This window comes from Melanotaenia boesemani, chromosome 15 (assembly GCF_017639745.1).
Source record: "Melanotaenia boesemani isolate fMelBoe1 chromosome 15, fMelBoe1.pri, whole genome shotgun sequence".
In the NCBI taxonomy this organism is placed as follows: domain Eukaryota; kingdom Metazoa; phylum Chordata; class Actinopteri; order Atheriniformes; family Melanotaeniidae; genus Melanotaenia; species Melanotaenia boesemani.
The window spans coordinates 4,351,755-4,368,917 of record NC_055696.1 but is presented as its reverse complement, the minus strand read 5'-3'; the positions used below and the strand labels follow the sequence as shown (position 1 = coordinate 4,368,917).

At 38.1% G+C, this 17,163-nt stretch overlaps 1 protein-coding gene across 1 annotated transcript; it reads left to right on the top strand.

The window, feature by feature from the left end:
• The first annotated feature begins 649 nt into the window (after window positions 1–649).
• LOC121654430 (potassium channel subfamily K member 4) lies at window positions 650–13,169 on the top strand. The gene is made up of 8 exons (XM_042008562.1): window positions 650–716; window positions 1,903–2,032; window positions 2,323–2,599; window positions 7,827–7,941; window positions 8,037–8,197; window positions 8,292–8,478; window positions 11,669–11,811; window positions 12,069–13,169. Exons 3-8 carry the CDS (start codon window positions 2,411–2,413, stop codon window positions 12,648–12,650), a joined length of 1,377 nt encoding a protein of 458 aa, XP_041864496.1. The 5' UTR covers window positions 650–716; window positions 1,903–2,032; window positions 2,323–2,410; the 3' UTR covers window positions 12,651–13,169.
• Window positions 13,170–17,163: the final 3,994 nt, after the last annotated feature.

Below are 17,163 nucleotides of genomic sequence, written 5' to 3'. Positions count from 1 at the left end.
TATTTGTGGGCAGTTATTGACAAAAAGCATTTACTAATCCCAGCCTGGTGGGGTTAAACACTGTTGACTGTACAAAACTGTCAGACCGCACAAGTTAAGTTCTTTCTTAGCTTTTAAACTCTACCAATATAGTTAAATCTGTACACACACACACTCAGTAGTTATTCTGACTTGGGATAAAGATGAGCTAGTAAGGGCTGGCTGAAGTGCGGCTGAGTGTGGCTGGTTTCTTCCTGCAGAGTCGGCAGATTAACACCAATCAAACCTCAATGACTCACAGAAATTGATCTCACAAGGATACTGATCGCTATGCAAATGTATGTATCCAGTCACTACTGCTGTTCTTTGCACATACAGTTTGATATCACAAAAAACCTAAATACAGACAGAAGCTAGTGGTACAATCAGCTGTAGTATATGTTCCTGTGAAGATCCATCTTAAATCTTGAGAAAAACAAAAAAAAAACTGACCAAAGTTGAATCTAGCTTCATCACATTCTCCACCTTTATCTGCGTTCTCTCTTTAATTCACTCTCTCTCTCTTTACATAAAGTCTGTTTGATTGAGTACCTTTTCCTCTCTTGTGCGCTCAGCACAAACCGCCCTCATCACACTCGCTCATGCTCACAAACACTCGCTGAATGCAGCTGCTTGAACTCAGGGGAAACTGCAAGAGGTGGCTGCTACTCTGGATTCTTATGATCTTTCACACTGAGGTAAGTACATACATGGTTGGACTGCCAGCAGCATTGGTCAGTACCTTGAATCTTTATGATTCCAGAGGGACTCTAAGTGGTGATAAAGGAGGATCACTATGGCTCTGTTTCGTCTGCTGCAGCAGCACTGCTGCCACTTAATGCAATGCATATTACTTTCCTTTTGTCAAGTGTCTGGCATTCTGTGTTACAATCTGAGGCGTATATGCAGCAGGCTAACAGGATATCAGCAAAATGTTAATAAATTTTGTTTAGTCCATGTTGAGGTGCCATGTTTGTGTGCAGCAATGATGTATTAATTTTATTTAACAGGAAAACTATGGATCAATTTTTTCTTCACTGTATTATATTGATCAAGTATGTTACAAGTTGCATTTGTTCCATTTTTAACAGTTGTTATGCAAGTTAATTGAATGTGTGAAAGAATTTAGTAATTAACGTTAATGTATTAGTCTTACATATCTTGCCAACTTCTGGGTTTGACTTATTAATTTCTGTAAGTGGATTGTCCTTTTGTGTTTTTCCAGCAACAGTAAAACCGTTTGGCATGCAAGTTTCTATTTTGCTGTCACCGTGTGACAGTTTATTGCTCTAATTTTGGATCAAGACCAACTGATCTGCTGACTAATGTGCTGCAATCTTCAAACTTTAAAGGATTGGAGCTTTTGCTTTTATTTCTCTGGCATTCTTTTTGAATTGAATGAATTGCAAAGTGGCACACCTACTGGTCTAAGCAATAAAATCCTTACTTGTTAAATCATTTTATGAATTTCCAGGAAAATGGGAGTATCTGACACATTTATTAGTTTCCCATCTCCATTGCTTTAATAAGGAAAAAAGTAGATGGATGCAAAGCTACAGGTTCCAGTTTCAGCTATAATAAATGAGAGTCTTAGTGAGTTGAGCTGACAGTAACCAACATTATCTTACCAATCATATATTAAAATATTTCTCCTCTAATTGATGATCAGCATCATCTGAAGAGGAGAAGACATCTTCTACAGTGATATTTTTCCCCAGAGCTCTAATGGGTACTGTAGTTTAATTACAGAGTACAGAAAATGTACGGTCAAGAAAAAAATAAATAAAATAAAATGTGAGCATGAAAGTCGTACCTCATTGCTGATTTTCATTAGTTATCCTCATAACTGACACATTCACAACTTTTGTCTGTTGTCCTGCTTAGTGTCCCTTCCTGCAGAGTGTGAGGGGGACGGGTTCCCGAGTAGTTACGGATCCAGGGATTCCATCATCAGGGCTGGTGAAAAGAGAGACTGGAAAAGACGAAGGCGTGGGCAGTTAAAGCGGATTGACAGGTGAGCTCAGCTATTGTGGTTGCATCTGTCTGTGTATTCATGGTTATGTTTTATAGACTCTACCACAGTGACATCTGTTCAAATTGTTAGGCGGGTCTGATGACAGAGATTTTTATCTTGGCTGTTGCATTTTCTGTGTGTCAGCAGTGCTGTGAGTCCTGAGTCGATTTAGTGCCTGGTGCAACTAATATAACAGTTTGTCTACTGCAGGCACGTGTACAGTCTGCACTGCTGTCAGGGGCTGTGGTTAGTCTGAATCCTGTGTGCTTTTGTGGTTACTGATGTTTCAGCTGCAGCAGCTGGGATCAGGGCCACATCAGTGTTGAGGCTGGCCCAGAGAAGCAGCAGCCTGAGTTCGGACTGAGTGGAGGTGCAGCCATGCGCTGCTCCACCCTGCTCATCATCCTCACGGGAGTGCTTCTGTACTTGGTGCTGGGAGCCGTAGTGTTCCGTGCCCTGGAGGCTCCACGAGAAGAGAGCAAGCACACACATCTGCAGGACATGCGCCGGGACTTCCTGTTAAATTTCTCCTGCATCGACTCAGAAAACCTGGGGGCCCTTATAGAGGTAAAACAGATTCTGCGATGACAGCAACCACTCATCATCTGTCTTTTTGTTTGATGTTTTAATTTCTTAAAGTGTCTCTCATTCCTCTCTTACTGGTTTTTACTGGGCATCATATGATTTCAGTATTGGTGTAAATGGGATTGAATTGACATGTTTGAGTCTGTTTTGTGTTTTTTAAAGGAGTGGTTCCAAGCATTTTGGGCACCTAAAACCTTAAAATTAAGTTTGTATGTTTCATTAATGTTAGGTTGTAGCCTTAATACAAGCTGTGCGCATTTATACTATCCAATTTAACATTTGTACTGCAGGTTTTTAGTTAAATTAAGTTAGGGTGATTAAAGATTAGAAAATTTAATAATTAAATAAATAATGAACCATAAAGCATCTGTCAAGCTTAATCCCTTCTTTTAACTTTTAATTCTAATAAGAATCATTTTCCATATTATTTTTCTGTTGTATTTGCATGTATAATTCTGCAGTAACTGAATTTGCACATGAAGCACCTGCCAGTGTTCAGTCAAAGTGGTTGTTATTTTTACACAAGTGAATCCCAGACATTGGCAATAATCTGCAAGTGAACACCTCCTGTTCTCTGCCAGCTAACTGGCTCTACTTCAAATTTTACATTCACTGGAATTGCTTGAGCCCTTGAATGTACCTCAGCATGCTTTAAATATGTTTTGTGGGGTCCTGAAGGGTGTTGCACGGTCAGTTAACAGATAACAGGTGTGATCTGGGTTGCTATGTCATGATGGTTCTGGACAGGCGTGTGTTTGAGTGCATGAAAGTTGACCCAGGCATGAGTTGAGCCTAACGATGGTGGTTTGGCAACTGCGTTGTGGCCTTGAGATGCCTGTCTTCACTCCAGAACGACCATTGTAAATTACTGTTTTAGCTTCAAAGTGATGTATAAATGCAACAGGTGATACTTTTGAAAAGGTTAAAGTAACTGAAGGACAGAAGAGAAGGGCGGGCTATATAAAGAAAAACTATTTTAAACAAATGAGAGCATTCCTTGCAATTCTGTTACTGTCTAGGTTTATTCTGTTCTTTCTTGGCATGTTTGTGTGTTTTCTTTGCCCCCGCTTTACCTTCTGCATCCTTCTGTATATCTAGGGTTAGGTTTCATTTGTTCAGGGATATCCTCATCCTTATTCTTGAGAAGTTTTAATTTTCTTCACTAGGCTGCCTTACCTGTCTTTGTATTTGAAGTTACCAGCCACACCAGTACTTAGTTTGTTTAGTACTTGAATAGAAAGCTAATAATTGATCATTTACTTCACCTGCAAGCCTGTGTTTGAGTCCTTGTCTCACTCACCCATGACAAATTCAGTCATTACACACATATTATCTTTTTACATGAAAATGTGTTTATTTTATGGCTTTTTATAACAGCAGAGAACAAATAATTTTAAATATTTAAGCAGGATATTAGGACATCTGGCTAAATCATTTACAATAAATCAATCAGCAACTGGTCATAACTGAACAAAGTAAACTTATTCTGTTTTATCTCATGAAATGCATATTTATAATTTCAGTTTATAGTCTGTTTAAATTTACTAGTGTTACTTTACACCATATTGCTTTATTTTATAACATAGCCAAATCCAACTAACTATTTAAAAGATAAGTCTCTGACACCGTAGGACCCACAGTGCTGTTTCCTATCAGTTACTTTGACAAGTTTTGGACGTTGCAATGCCTTTGACCCATGTTAACCGCTCTTAACAGTTATCAGGATAAAACTTTCTTAAAGTGATGAATCAGATGAATCGATGATGAAGCAAAGTGGCATCATCCTAACAGAATTAAAACAAAAGAAAGCAATACCTGAGGAGGAGCTTTGGGAAGACCTTTAAGAAGTCTGGGGAATTATTCCTAAAGACTACTTAAAGAAATGACAAGCTGGTCTAAGAGGGTTCAGACTGTGTTGAAGAGTAAAGGTGCTCATCCATAATATTGACTTTCAGGGTTGTTAAAAAAAAAAAAAAAAATTAAAAACTCAGTTTTTGCCTCATAAACTGTTTTACCATCTATATTTGCATGAGTCTCGATAAATTACCAATTTTGTGGTAGTGTGTAAAAAACATAAGGGATGGCTCATAACTTTTGCACAACTATCACTTGGTCAGTTTAAGCCTTGTGCAAGCACATTATATAAAAAGTGCAAAATGCAAAACAGTAATTTAGCCAAAATTACCATTATTAGCCAATACAGTTAGCGTTGTTAATAAACAAGAGGCCAGAAATTGTTTGCATTAAGCAGCATATTTTCTGTTTGGTGTGCCATCGAACAACATCTTGTAGCTGTTAATACACTCCTTAAGATTGAATGCCCTAAAGTCCTAATTAAACACAGCTGCCCATATTTGCCAGATAAAAAACAAAGTCAACAGTTTATTTTGGCTGTGTTAGCTAGCTCTTATTTGTTTGTGCAGTCAGAAACATCTTAAGCCCAATTAATATTAGATGCACACGCCTAATTAACACAGTTTGAGTAAGCTTAACATACTGATGTAAATGTACTCAGGATACATGGAGGCTTTTGGTAATTAAACTGCCATTAGAGTTGGTGTGAGGCAAATATGTCCACAGTCTTGAAACAGTCTCAGTGTAAATGAGATTACACTGAGACTGAAAACATGACTCACCTCACATGTTTTAGAGGAAAATCCCCATCAGATTTTCTCATGCTTTTCTAAAGTAAAAAAAAACAAAAAAAACAATGATATTATTGAAACCAAAGTCCAAATGTACAAGATTCACAGAAAATTTGTTGGTCATCCCTGTGTAAATATCTACAGCAACACTTAATTAAAACAGGTGTGAGCGCAGCCATAAAGCTTTAGCTCTATCCTGGCAGCCAGTTTTCTGTTTGTGTGTACTCATGAGGCAAATTTTGTCCCTGGTCATTTTGTCTACAGATACACAACAAAACAGTATCACAGCTCTGTTTACTTGAAGCTGGGTGTGGTCTAACTCTTACTGAGCTAGCTTGTTTAAAAAAGACAGCAAATGACTCTGAAAGATGAAGCCAATGTTTAATCGGTTTTCAAGGTGTTACCAAAGATACCATATATAAATAGTAATTCTCATGAATAGTGTCATAGTAACAATGTTCAGGTTTAGATTTCAATTAAAATCTAATGTTTTGTGTGTCTGAAGTCCTTTTTAAACTGGACAAAAATAAATCCATTGATTCTTACTAACATCTGGCAGATGAATGCAATGTGAAAGTGTTTAATCAGCATCTAGTGCTGCATTCAAAGACTGTAGCACTTATGGGTTGTCATTGGCTCTGTAAATGTTAATAATCACAGTTAAATGGAAAGGTTTAGGCCACTGGTGGGTTACATACAGTAAGCTCTAAAAGTACTTTAGAGTTAGGAATCAAATGTGATCAGATTTTAGAAATATGTTTGGGATTTTTAGCCATTACTCTACCATGGTTGGGCATTGACAAGGCCATATGCAATTATTTTTAGCTACCACATTAAATATTGACATTAAAGTCACCTTGTATTAAAGAACACTTCTAAATTTATGAACAATTACAAACAGCGAAAGGCACTTGATGACAGGTTACAAGAACTGTGAGCATTCAATTTATGACTGAGCTGAGCTGCTTTCTCAGATGTTGGTCCTCACCACAAGTCGGTTTTGTGGGTCAGGTTTCACTGAACCGCAAGTCATACGTTTCAACAGGTCTTTATTTTAGTCAAAGATCTAAGGGTCACAAATCACACAGTATTTATTGACAGCTGTTTTTTTTTTCTTTAAATACCCGGTGTGTCTATAGTTATGGGAAAAAGACAAAACATCCTGCAATTTATTTTCTATTTTTTTACTCATTTTTTTCTATCACAATAACTTGATTCTCTTTAAGACCATGCAGAAGTTGCAGATAAAGACAATATATCATATACTCCTGTAGAAAACTTTTACTTTCCAAATTATAAATAAATAAATAAATATATGCTATAATTGTGTTTCTTGAGAAGCTTGTATTGCCCCTGTTTTTTTTTTTTGTTTGTTTGTTTGTTTGTTTGTTTTTGTTTTTTGTTTGGATTCATTTTAATTTTCTTTGAGAAATTGTCCTGCTGTCAGATAAAAACTTGCTAAAATATTTACCTCAGTGCCAAACACCTTCAGATGCAGAATATTTTAGTGTTTCTGTGAAAAATTGTATGTTTCAAATGTCAAAGTCCATCTCGCACTTCTAGGATAACTTCAGAATCACCAATTAATCTAACATGTATGTTTTCCAACTATGAGAGGAAGCCAGAGTACCTGGAGTGAATCCATGCAGGCACATGGAAGCATAGATCCTCCACAAAATGCATTAAAAACATGTGTTTGGGTGACACATTTCAATATATGTTAAATGACATACAGTCCAGTTGTGAATAAAAGAGCAGCTCACATGCTTTATCAGTTTTTTGGAAATATATTAGATTTCTATGAATCTCATATCATAAAGATTTAAAAAAAAAAGCTATGAAATGTTCCTACAAATGTAATTTTTTCATATTAATGCTAGCAGAGAAAATGTGAGAGTTAAGAGAAGAAAAAGGAGACAAAGATAAAAAAACAGAAAACAGTAACAACTGTCCAACAAACCCGAACAGAAAAAACAGACAACCAGCTGCTACACCTGTAAAGAAGCTTAACAGAAATCATCCTACAGCCATAGTATGAAAGCAAAGCAGATGATCATCAGGAGCACCTGTAGGAAGACAAACTGAGAACAATTACCACAACACCAGCAACAAATATATGAGACTATAACTGTAGTTATTAGTGATTAAACCGGCAGGATAACACAGCCTATCATCTCCAGTTGACAAAAGGAATATAAAATAAACGAAAAAAATATAAAGCCATTGGGAATTCACTTGTGGGGTAGAGACACTCTGTGCCATAGCACCACCCCCATCATGCTCAAGTTTAATTTCAGGGTTGCAGATGAACACACAGTAGATAACTGTGCCAGGACTTAGATCATTTTCTCTGGCAGTGGATTCGATATTCTCTGCACCATAATGGCGTCTTAATCACCGACTGCCTGCTTGATAGTGACAAAACATTTTTTATATAATGTCAGTCATAAACATTTACAATTAGGGTCTTTTCTTATCCTTCATTTTTATTGTTTATTTAAATATAATTTGCTCCACTGTTTCATAAACAAGCCAGTACCTTCTTCTCCTCTGTCCCATGTCAGGAGGTGGCGGACGCTATCGGTGCAGGTGTGGATCCCACAGGCAACACCTCATATACCAGTAGCTGGGATTTAGCCAGTGCCTTTTTTTTCTCAGGGACCATCATCACAACCATCGGTGGGTGTCCAGTAAAACATCCAAGACCACAAAGTTTCCTTTTGACTGAGTATTTGTGACAGTTTTCACTTCTACCTCTGTCTCTGCATGTCCAGGTTTTGGAAACATCTCTCCAAAAACGGAAGGAGGGCAGTTGTTCTGCATTTTTTACGCCCTGGTGGGAATCCCGATGTTTGGTATCCTGCTCGCTGGAGTTGGAGACCACCTGGGTACTGGACTTAGGAAAACTGTTGCCAAAATAGAAACTCTCTTCCTGGTCAGAGCCTTAAACATATTTATGTTAAATTTCCCTATATTTATGGTTTCCTGCATATTTCTCATTATGGTATGTTGTTTGACCTTTCTGACAGAAATGGAGGGTTAGTCCCACCATTGTGCGTGTGATCTCAGCCGTCCTGTCCATCCTGCTGGGTTGCCTTCTCTTTGTTGCAGTGCCTATCCTGGTTTTCCAAAAGGTGGAAAAATGGTCTCTTCTGGAATCTGCCTACTTTGTAGTTATTACCTTGACGACCGTGGGCTTTGGTGACTATGTTGCAGGTATAAAGCAGCTCATCAACCATCGACTACTTTTGCATTTGTTTACTTTGCTTGCAGTGGAGTGGAGAGACTGGGGAACTATTTGTTGGGGATTAGATCTACCATTAGAATCAGTATTTAAAAGGTTTCATTGTCCTTTCAGAACTAAAGGTACATGAAACTAAAGGTCTCAAGACAATAGGTGTAAAGTGAAGATGCTTGTAAAGGGGCACCTACTGGTCAATGTTAAGTCATAAAACCTGTTCCCACTCTAATAGACCATATAAGACACGGGTTATGAATTATGATTACAATGAATATTTCAGCAGAAAATAGAAAACATTTCTAGTAAAATTCTCATTAACAACAGTGGTTGCCAAGGTGTGTTGTACAACTCGTTGCCATATACATGTGTGTTCAAATGTGAGTCAACAAAGTTCAGTCTGTGAGGGTTGATAACGTCTTAAATGTGCAAAAATGTTGCCTGCCCAAACCCCCCCTCCTCTATTTTGAGATATAATTTATGTCAACAAAAACAATGTTGTTCGCTAGAGGATGGGTTAATAATATTTCAAATCTACATTAAAACAAATTAATCTGAAAACTATTGCCAGGAAGTGGGCAGGATAAAACAAGCATGCCTTAATTTACTGTTATAGATTCTTCCCAGTTGCAGCTGTGAGCAGGGAATCAAGTGCTGACACATTAACCAAAGACATTAACTTATCACTTTTAAGCTTTTTTTGATCTTCTCAAGAAAAAGGCTCAGCGTTTCATAATAACAAGGTATTTATTTATTGTTTATTACAAGGAAATAAATCAATTTTTCGAGATAATGCTACAAATTAACTTGCTACCTCCATAATCTTGGGACAAAAGAATGATTAATTTGCGATCCTGAGATGATGACATTAAACTACTTTTTAAGCATTATCTTTACGTTGAACCCTAGGAGACATAATCTGTAAATCACAGACCAAACACACAAATATGTGGAAATTAGATGTTAAGAATCACTACAGAACTTTGGCAGATTTAGTCAGTAAGACGCCCCTAACGACAGTTAATTCAGCATCCATCCTACATCTTAACTGTACTGTGAGCTCTCTCCAGACAGTAAAAGTCAGTCTGATGTTGACTCTTGTCTTATCACTCTTTCTTTTCCTGTCTTTATCTGCTTGCTAGCAAAACTCAGCTGCATTGTCATGCATCTTCCTGAAAGCAAAAGTTGTGAAGTGCAGTTTCTCAGCCTCGGGACGCTGCTGTTGGACAGCGACAGCTCCAAAAATGTTCATAATAAATGTCACAGTGCCATCAAATGTGTCAGAAACACAGAGTTTTACGAATGTAAAGTTGCCGATTGAGGCACTTATGTGAAAGAAAGTGCAGTTTCTCCCATTTTTCTGCAGGCAAATCCAGTATCTGTCAAAATGTTTGGCCAGTTGACAAATCGAACCGCAAGTGGTCAAATATCACTGATGATTTGACTCTGAAAATAAGGATCGCTCTAGTGTTGGCATCACTGGTGAGCCACATTGCTAACCTAATTAGAAAAACAGATGGATTTTTTTATTAACATTTTCAAATTATTTTAGTTAGATGTAATATTATAGAGCAAAATGAGCAAAATTTTTTGTCATTTTATCAAGTTCTATGTGCTTTTGCTTCTGTTGGTTAAATCCATACATTGCTTTATTTGAATGAATGCAGAGAAAACCCATTTGATATACTTTTCAAGAAGGTATGGCTTTTATGCTTCTCGCTTGCTGTGAGATCCACGAGATAAACAGATATTGCCAACCCAACAGACACAGAGCAAACCTGCAAATCATACCTCACAGCTGCATGAGAGAAATGGGAGAACCTGACTGCAGCCTGATGAGCTGCTGACTGGATTCCTCTGAGCAGCATGCATGGGAATAAATTCAACATAATGAATATAGGAATACTGCTGTGCTCTGCTGCCTGCTGTCTTCTCTGCCCATTCAATTTTCCCACCTTAAGCTGCAACACCATCAGCTCTAAAATTGCTCCTGCATGACTGCAGCTCTAGTAAAACAAATTTATAGAACAAAAACAGTAAATCTGCTCCCACTAACATAATAGTGGGAGATGCATTTGCTCAACTTCCTCCGCTGCTTATTGGTTACTCCTCACTTATCAGTCTCCTTCCAGCTTTGGCTCCACTACCCCATTTTTACCTCATAAAACACCTCACAGAAAAATGATGAACATTCTTGTAATTGAATATTAAGTATACATGTATGTATGCATAACAAAGTGAAATTAAAGGTTGTGGCCAAATGAACTATTTATTTATATGCTAATACAAGAATGGCTCATTATTATACTATGAAAACATTATTATTGATTAACTGACATGATCATTTGAGGCTGTGATAGTTTAAACAAATTTTATACACAATAACTTTAACTAATAGGAAATGCATTGGCTCCCTCAAAATCATTGACTGTAGAAAATGAGGAACATGCAGAAAGATAATCCAGAAACACATAAAGAGAGGAACCTTGTGACCAGAAGGGTCAGATCACCATAAAGTTGAACATGTTTTTGCCCTGTGGAGACATCAGAGCCGAACTGAATGTAATAAGAGAAGTACCTTTTCAGACCAGGTGGCCTGTACACACCCATTTCAGAAAGCCTATCATTAATAGATAAGCTTTAATACAACATTTATCCAACCATTTTTTTCAATAGCTGCTTTATCCTATTAAGGGTTGCACCAGAGCTGGAGTCGATCCCAGCTGTCGTAAAGCATGCAGGCGGTGTAACAGAACTATCAATAAAAACTAACCCAGGACTTTTCTCTTAGACCAACACTGCTAAAATAAAACTCAAAGCATTTTTCATAACTCTGTTGTTTTTATATTTTGCTTTTTTTTGTTGAATTTATTGATCTAAACATAAGTAGGTGGTATGACTTAATTAGTCATTCATAAATATAAATGTCAGTTGTAATGCATTAAGTTCACTCAGCAGAGACAATGTTATCAATTATTTAATGTGATTTTCTTGTGAGAGATGAGTTATTGATCATCTTATCTGCTATAGGCAGTGTGCCCCATTTGAACTGTTTATTTACTCTGTTGGGATGGATGGATGGATGGATGGATGGATGGATGGATGGATGGATGGATGGATGGATTGCTTTTACCCATTCCTTGTGTATGTTATGCATTTATGTTAAAGGGGATTCTGCAAAAGATAGGGATGAGCAGTGGTACAAGCCTTTGGTGTGGTTCTGGATCCTGCTGGGTCTTGCATACTTTGCATCTATCCTGACAATGATCGGGAACTGGCTCCGGGTTCTATCAAAGAAGACCAGAGCTGAGGTAATTCCTGTCAATTATCCAGTTAGTTTACAGAAAATTTGAATAAATGCACTCCAGACATTTTTGGGGGGCTCTATCTAAATACAGATTCTATCAGGAAAAAAATATACAGTGAGTCTTTGTTTTGAATTGAATTAGTTAAATCTGAAGCAGAGAATCAATCAGATTTATAAACTATAATGATAAGGGCCAGATTATGCTGTTTCAGGGTTTACAGTTTTAATGAGCGTGATAAAACTTTAATCTTCATCTTACAGATGGAAGAACTGCGAGCTCATGCCACTGACTGGACTCAGAACATCCAGAATATGTCTGTGGACTTTCGGATTCCAGGAAAAATTGATGACCCCTTCAAGAGGCGCCGCCGAAAGCGCCGCCATGGCCCTCGAAGTCATGGTCACAGTGTGTCAGGTACTGGGGCCCCTGAAAGAGAAGAACATCAAGATGAAAGCCAAACAGAGTCTGGATCTTACTCCTCTACATCCTCCTCCTCTAACGAATCAGGATCTGGATCAGAAACAGATTCTCAGGGAACCCAAACGGACAGAGTTCCTGAGGAAAAAATTGCAGAGCCTAAAAAGGAGGAGACTCCTCCGGACCCCCACTTGTCTCAACCTCTGGACTACTTTGGAGAAAACCTTGCCTTTATTGATGAGTCCTCCGATGCTCAGAGTGGTAAACTACATTTGGATCCTCTGCTTGATCCAACACAAGCCAACCCTCGTCAGGCAAAGAGGAGACGCCACAGACGACCTGTTCAACAGAGAGGATCCAACAATAACAAGAAGCAGCCAAACGGAAACCCCAAACCAGTTCCAGATCTGCCAATAAAGCCTTAAAACTGACACTTTAAAAAATTAAACTTATTGACTATTGTTGACAGAATGCTCTAATGGTTGCTATTTCTTTATGTGAATGAGCGGCTTCCTACAGACAGTTAAGATGAAAACATGATGCTAAAACCTTGTAGCCATTTGTGGTTTGCACTTAAATTTTCCTCTTTGCATGTGTGTATGCCTCAAAGATGCAGAAATACCTTTCATACCAGTGTTTTCATTACTTAGTGAGGAGTTACTGCCTTCTACTGGGCTAACACTGTATTGCATTTTTAATCTGTCAAAATTTACCATCTTGTTACTAATCCAGGTAGAGTGGCCAAAATCCCTGGGTGGGGTCAACTTGCCACATCAGCATGATGCTTATGCTGGTGAGAGAAAGCTCATGTTTGACACAGTTACTCTTGAATCCTGCCAACAATAAAACGGGTCCTAAACATGCTCTAAACTATAGATTCCTCCTGGTATGTTGCCTTTTTTTTAGTAAAGAAAGAAAGAAAGAAAGAAAGAAAGAAAGAAAGAAAGAAAGAAAGAAAGAAAGAAAGAAAGAAAGAAAGAAAGAAAGAAAGAAAAAGATAAAATCTTACTGTATGTAACCATTATATTTGCACTCTGACTGCCAAATGCATTAATCCTTTTGAACTGCATATGTGTAATAAAGAGCTTTTAAAAACAGCATGATTACCATCCATTTCTAACCCCTACTATAAAATAAATTCAGCCCTTTTTTCCAACCAAAGATTACCATAAGCATGAACATATCAAGGATGGTTGTCTCTCTCCACATGAGACACTGAAAAAAGGGTTCTTGCAAAAAGATGAGCTTACATTACATAAATTCTTCATTTTTCTGTCTCTCTTCCTCCTTACCTCTTATGTTTCTACTGTCAACATTCAGAAAACAAGGCAAATGATTCCCAAAACAGAATGAAGAAACATTTTTAAATGGTTGCAGAGTTACAAAACCTTATAGTGTATGCCCCAAAAACCTGGATTTAACTGAACAAATAATCAAGAACCTCTGACTGGAAAAGTGTGGAATATGTAACAAGTTATTTAACATTAACCAATGCAGTGAGTATTTATTTAAGAAGAGACATGTAAAAATATCATAACTTCACTAAAAGTGTTCCAGTTCCTAGAAGATGTTCATACTTATTGCTGAAGGTCTTCTAGAGGATAACCAGATACTATTTCACTTTCTCATGTCAAGAAAATCACCATAGTACATACATACTTTTCACTTAGTGTTAAAACAAGGACATTTATGGGCTTTTTTTTCCCCTTTAATAATTTTTTTTAATTCTACCTACAGTGAAGATGAAAACCTTTTCACACTTCTAAGACTTCCTATAGACCAAAACAGGAATATGATGTAAATTCTGTATAAGAAAGCATACTGTACAGTAGAAATACAGTATAAATGCTCTTCATATGATCAGTTTGGCACTTTTAGCTTGAGCTGGAGCGCTGCAGACGATCCACGTAAGTGATACTGCCCTGGAAACCTTAGCTTGTTTCAATCTGGAACTGCCACCAAGGACAAACAGTGCAGCAACGATGTGGTTGCAGTTCACATGCATGCTGTGTATTGTTTTTTTGTTTTTTGTTTTTCTTATTAACAAATAGATTCTTTCTTGTTATGAAATTGAATGAGTTTTTGTTTCCTTTGAATTCAACCAGCAGGGGGCAGGCACATTCAGCATCAAAGACTGCTGTACTGTCCAACTTAATACATCTGTCTTTAAGTGAGGTTATAATTTGTCTCTGTTTGTAGATTAATAACCATATCCCACATTGTCTTATTTGGCAGAAGGAAATTTGGAGTCTGCCTTTTCATGTGAGAAAACAAAACATTTCAAAGCAGCAGAAAGCCTCAGTACACATGCCTTTGGAAATCTGACACTTTCCAGCAGGATATGTCCAAAGAAGAGGCAACGTTCTGGCATTGCAATCAGGAAGTCAAGAAGCAGTGGTGATGTGCAACGCAGTGTGTGACCTTTTACTGGAGGACACACACTCAGCTGCTATAACGTCATCTGCACTGCCACTGCAGCCACTAGAGGACGAATGGTGGGCAGGTTTTGTGGTGCTAAGGCACCCTCATGACCTGGATTCAGAGGGAAAAGTCCACCTTAAATTTGTGGTAGAATTTGTTATTTCTACATTAATGTACATATCCCAGGACACAAGAGTGTCACTTTTTAAATCCTGGAGATGCTCCATTTTCTATTTCACACATGCATACCACACATTCAGTTGAATATAACATATTTTAAGCTGAACACCATTAAAGGAAAGCAGACGAAAGGCTTATGGATAAGCAGAATCGTTGTGCATAATTTATCCTATTTTAAGCAAACAATGGAGCAATAAGGTTTGGTTAAACGGAAGAAACAGACTAAATCCATTATTTGTGCACAACATGGATTCCATCGCTTCATTTCTGGTTGTTCAGTGGCACAAACTAAGACTGACTCAGCATCACTTTTCAAAATCCTTCAAACCTCTATTTTCAGCTGTTGTAATGATTGTATACTGATGAGGGTGTTTGGAATATAGGTGGAGAATGTTTGCAATCAGTTGTGTAATATATGACTCACTTATGCAGTGCCTTTTTGTGTGTGTGTGTGTGTGTGTGTGTGTGCATTATAGATACAATGAGCTTTTTTTTTTTTTTTTGTATTTATTACGCCTATCAGCCTACACCTGTCTGAGGTCACGACCTGCGCTCAGGGGCACCCAAAGGGACCCCAGCTGGCATTCACGGTGTGTTTCTCACACTTCCAATCTTTGCTCCAACCCCTTCTCCATGGTAGCAGGCTACATGCACAGACCCATACATATAAGATCAGACCATAATGCAGCAAATCATAACACGGAAACCGCTTACACGCGCCAGATTCTCTTCTTTTCGTGTGAATCTTTCCGCGTGACGTGTTTCGCCTCTCGCCGGAGAATGCAGACTCTGCAGCAGAAGGCTGTGTGATGCAGCCCCGCAGAGTTGCAGTGTCTGCAGCAGAGACTCAATGACCTTGCTTCAAGGTCGCAATGACACTGCCGTCAGTTTTTCCTCTCACGCGCGCGCCGCTAAAAAATCCAGTCCCGAGCCCGCTGCACTTATGTGACCACATCAAGACCCGCACCTCTAACACAGAGATGGTGGGGGTGGGGAGGGGGTCGCAAGTGCATGTGCGTAATTGCGGTGGTTCAGACAAGGCTAAGGTTTATTGGTCTATTATTAGTCCGATAATGCTGAGGTATCGGGGGGGAAATAAAGACTTATCCGTGTCCTGTAGGACTACCAGATTTTCTTTTTCCTGCCTTGAATTTAGGCCATAAATCAGTGGACAAGGCTGACAACCTTTTTGTGATCACTTCTGTCCTCTCTCAGAGCCAGCTGTTACCAGGCATGTTGGAGCGTGAGGGGGCAGCCTATTTCGAGAAGAGAGAGGTTATAAACTATGAAAAACTGTCATTGTTTATATATCTCCTTAAAAAATTCAATTAACTGAAAACAAAACAAAAAGTTTTAATAGTAACCTACATTTTGCAAACTTTTTTTTATTCCTAAAGCACTTTTTTCTTCTCACATTTAGTCAGAGTTACTATCTTTTTATATCTTCCCCTTTTCATCTCATTGTAGTGAACCCTGATCCCTTCTTCCTTGGCTTCTGTCCAGATGGTGTGGTGGAGTGAACCGGGTCAGTGTCATAAGACCACGGCATGACTACATTTTCCATAGAGGTGTGCTGAAAGAAGTATGCAGCCCGCTCAGCCATTTATGTTTTATTAAAATGAATATTTTTAATAAAATAAATTTAAAATAAAAACTGTAAGTAAATTAAATGTGCAACAAAGCCTAAATAAACTTGAATCTAAGCATACTACATAATGCTACTGTATGTCATTTTCACTGGGCAAGCGTTTGCTGCAACAAGAACACCTCCAGATTTAGTCAGGTAGCACGACACAACGGGTTTGGGGGCAGCTGATCTGAATTCAGCGCTATTCAAACCCGGGATTAAATAATTAAGCCTACCTGAGTAACACTGGCAGAAAGTCAGTTTTTTACTTTATCTCTTTTTTTCCAGAGTTGCAGGCCCTTTTTTTAAATGCTGATGACGGCGGTGGCTGTGTTGACGGACGTAACGGAGACACAGTGGACGCAAATTGAAGCAGAGGGAGGAGGAAAGGCACGAGATCGAGGCTACGTCATTAAGTTTCGTCAAGGTAGCAGAAGAAATCTGGGAAGGTACCGGAAGTCAAACAGCTGAGTTTAATAAATAAAAGTTGGGGTTTTGTTGGTTTTTTATGATTATATGTTTTGTGTCACTGGAAGCTACGTTACATATTCACGCAGTTAATTTCAAATCTATTATTTTAGAATATTTCTTATTCTTAAACGTTGTCTTGCTTGAAGAGAATAAAAACAAATTGTGTGCGTGGACACAGTTTTAATGTTAATTTTTAAATCGGAAGTTTATTGTTTCTTTTTCCATCCTTGACGCTAACT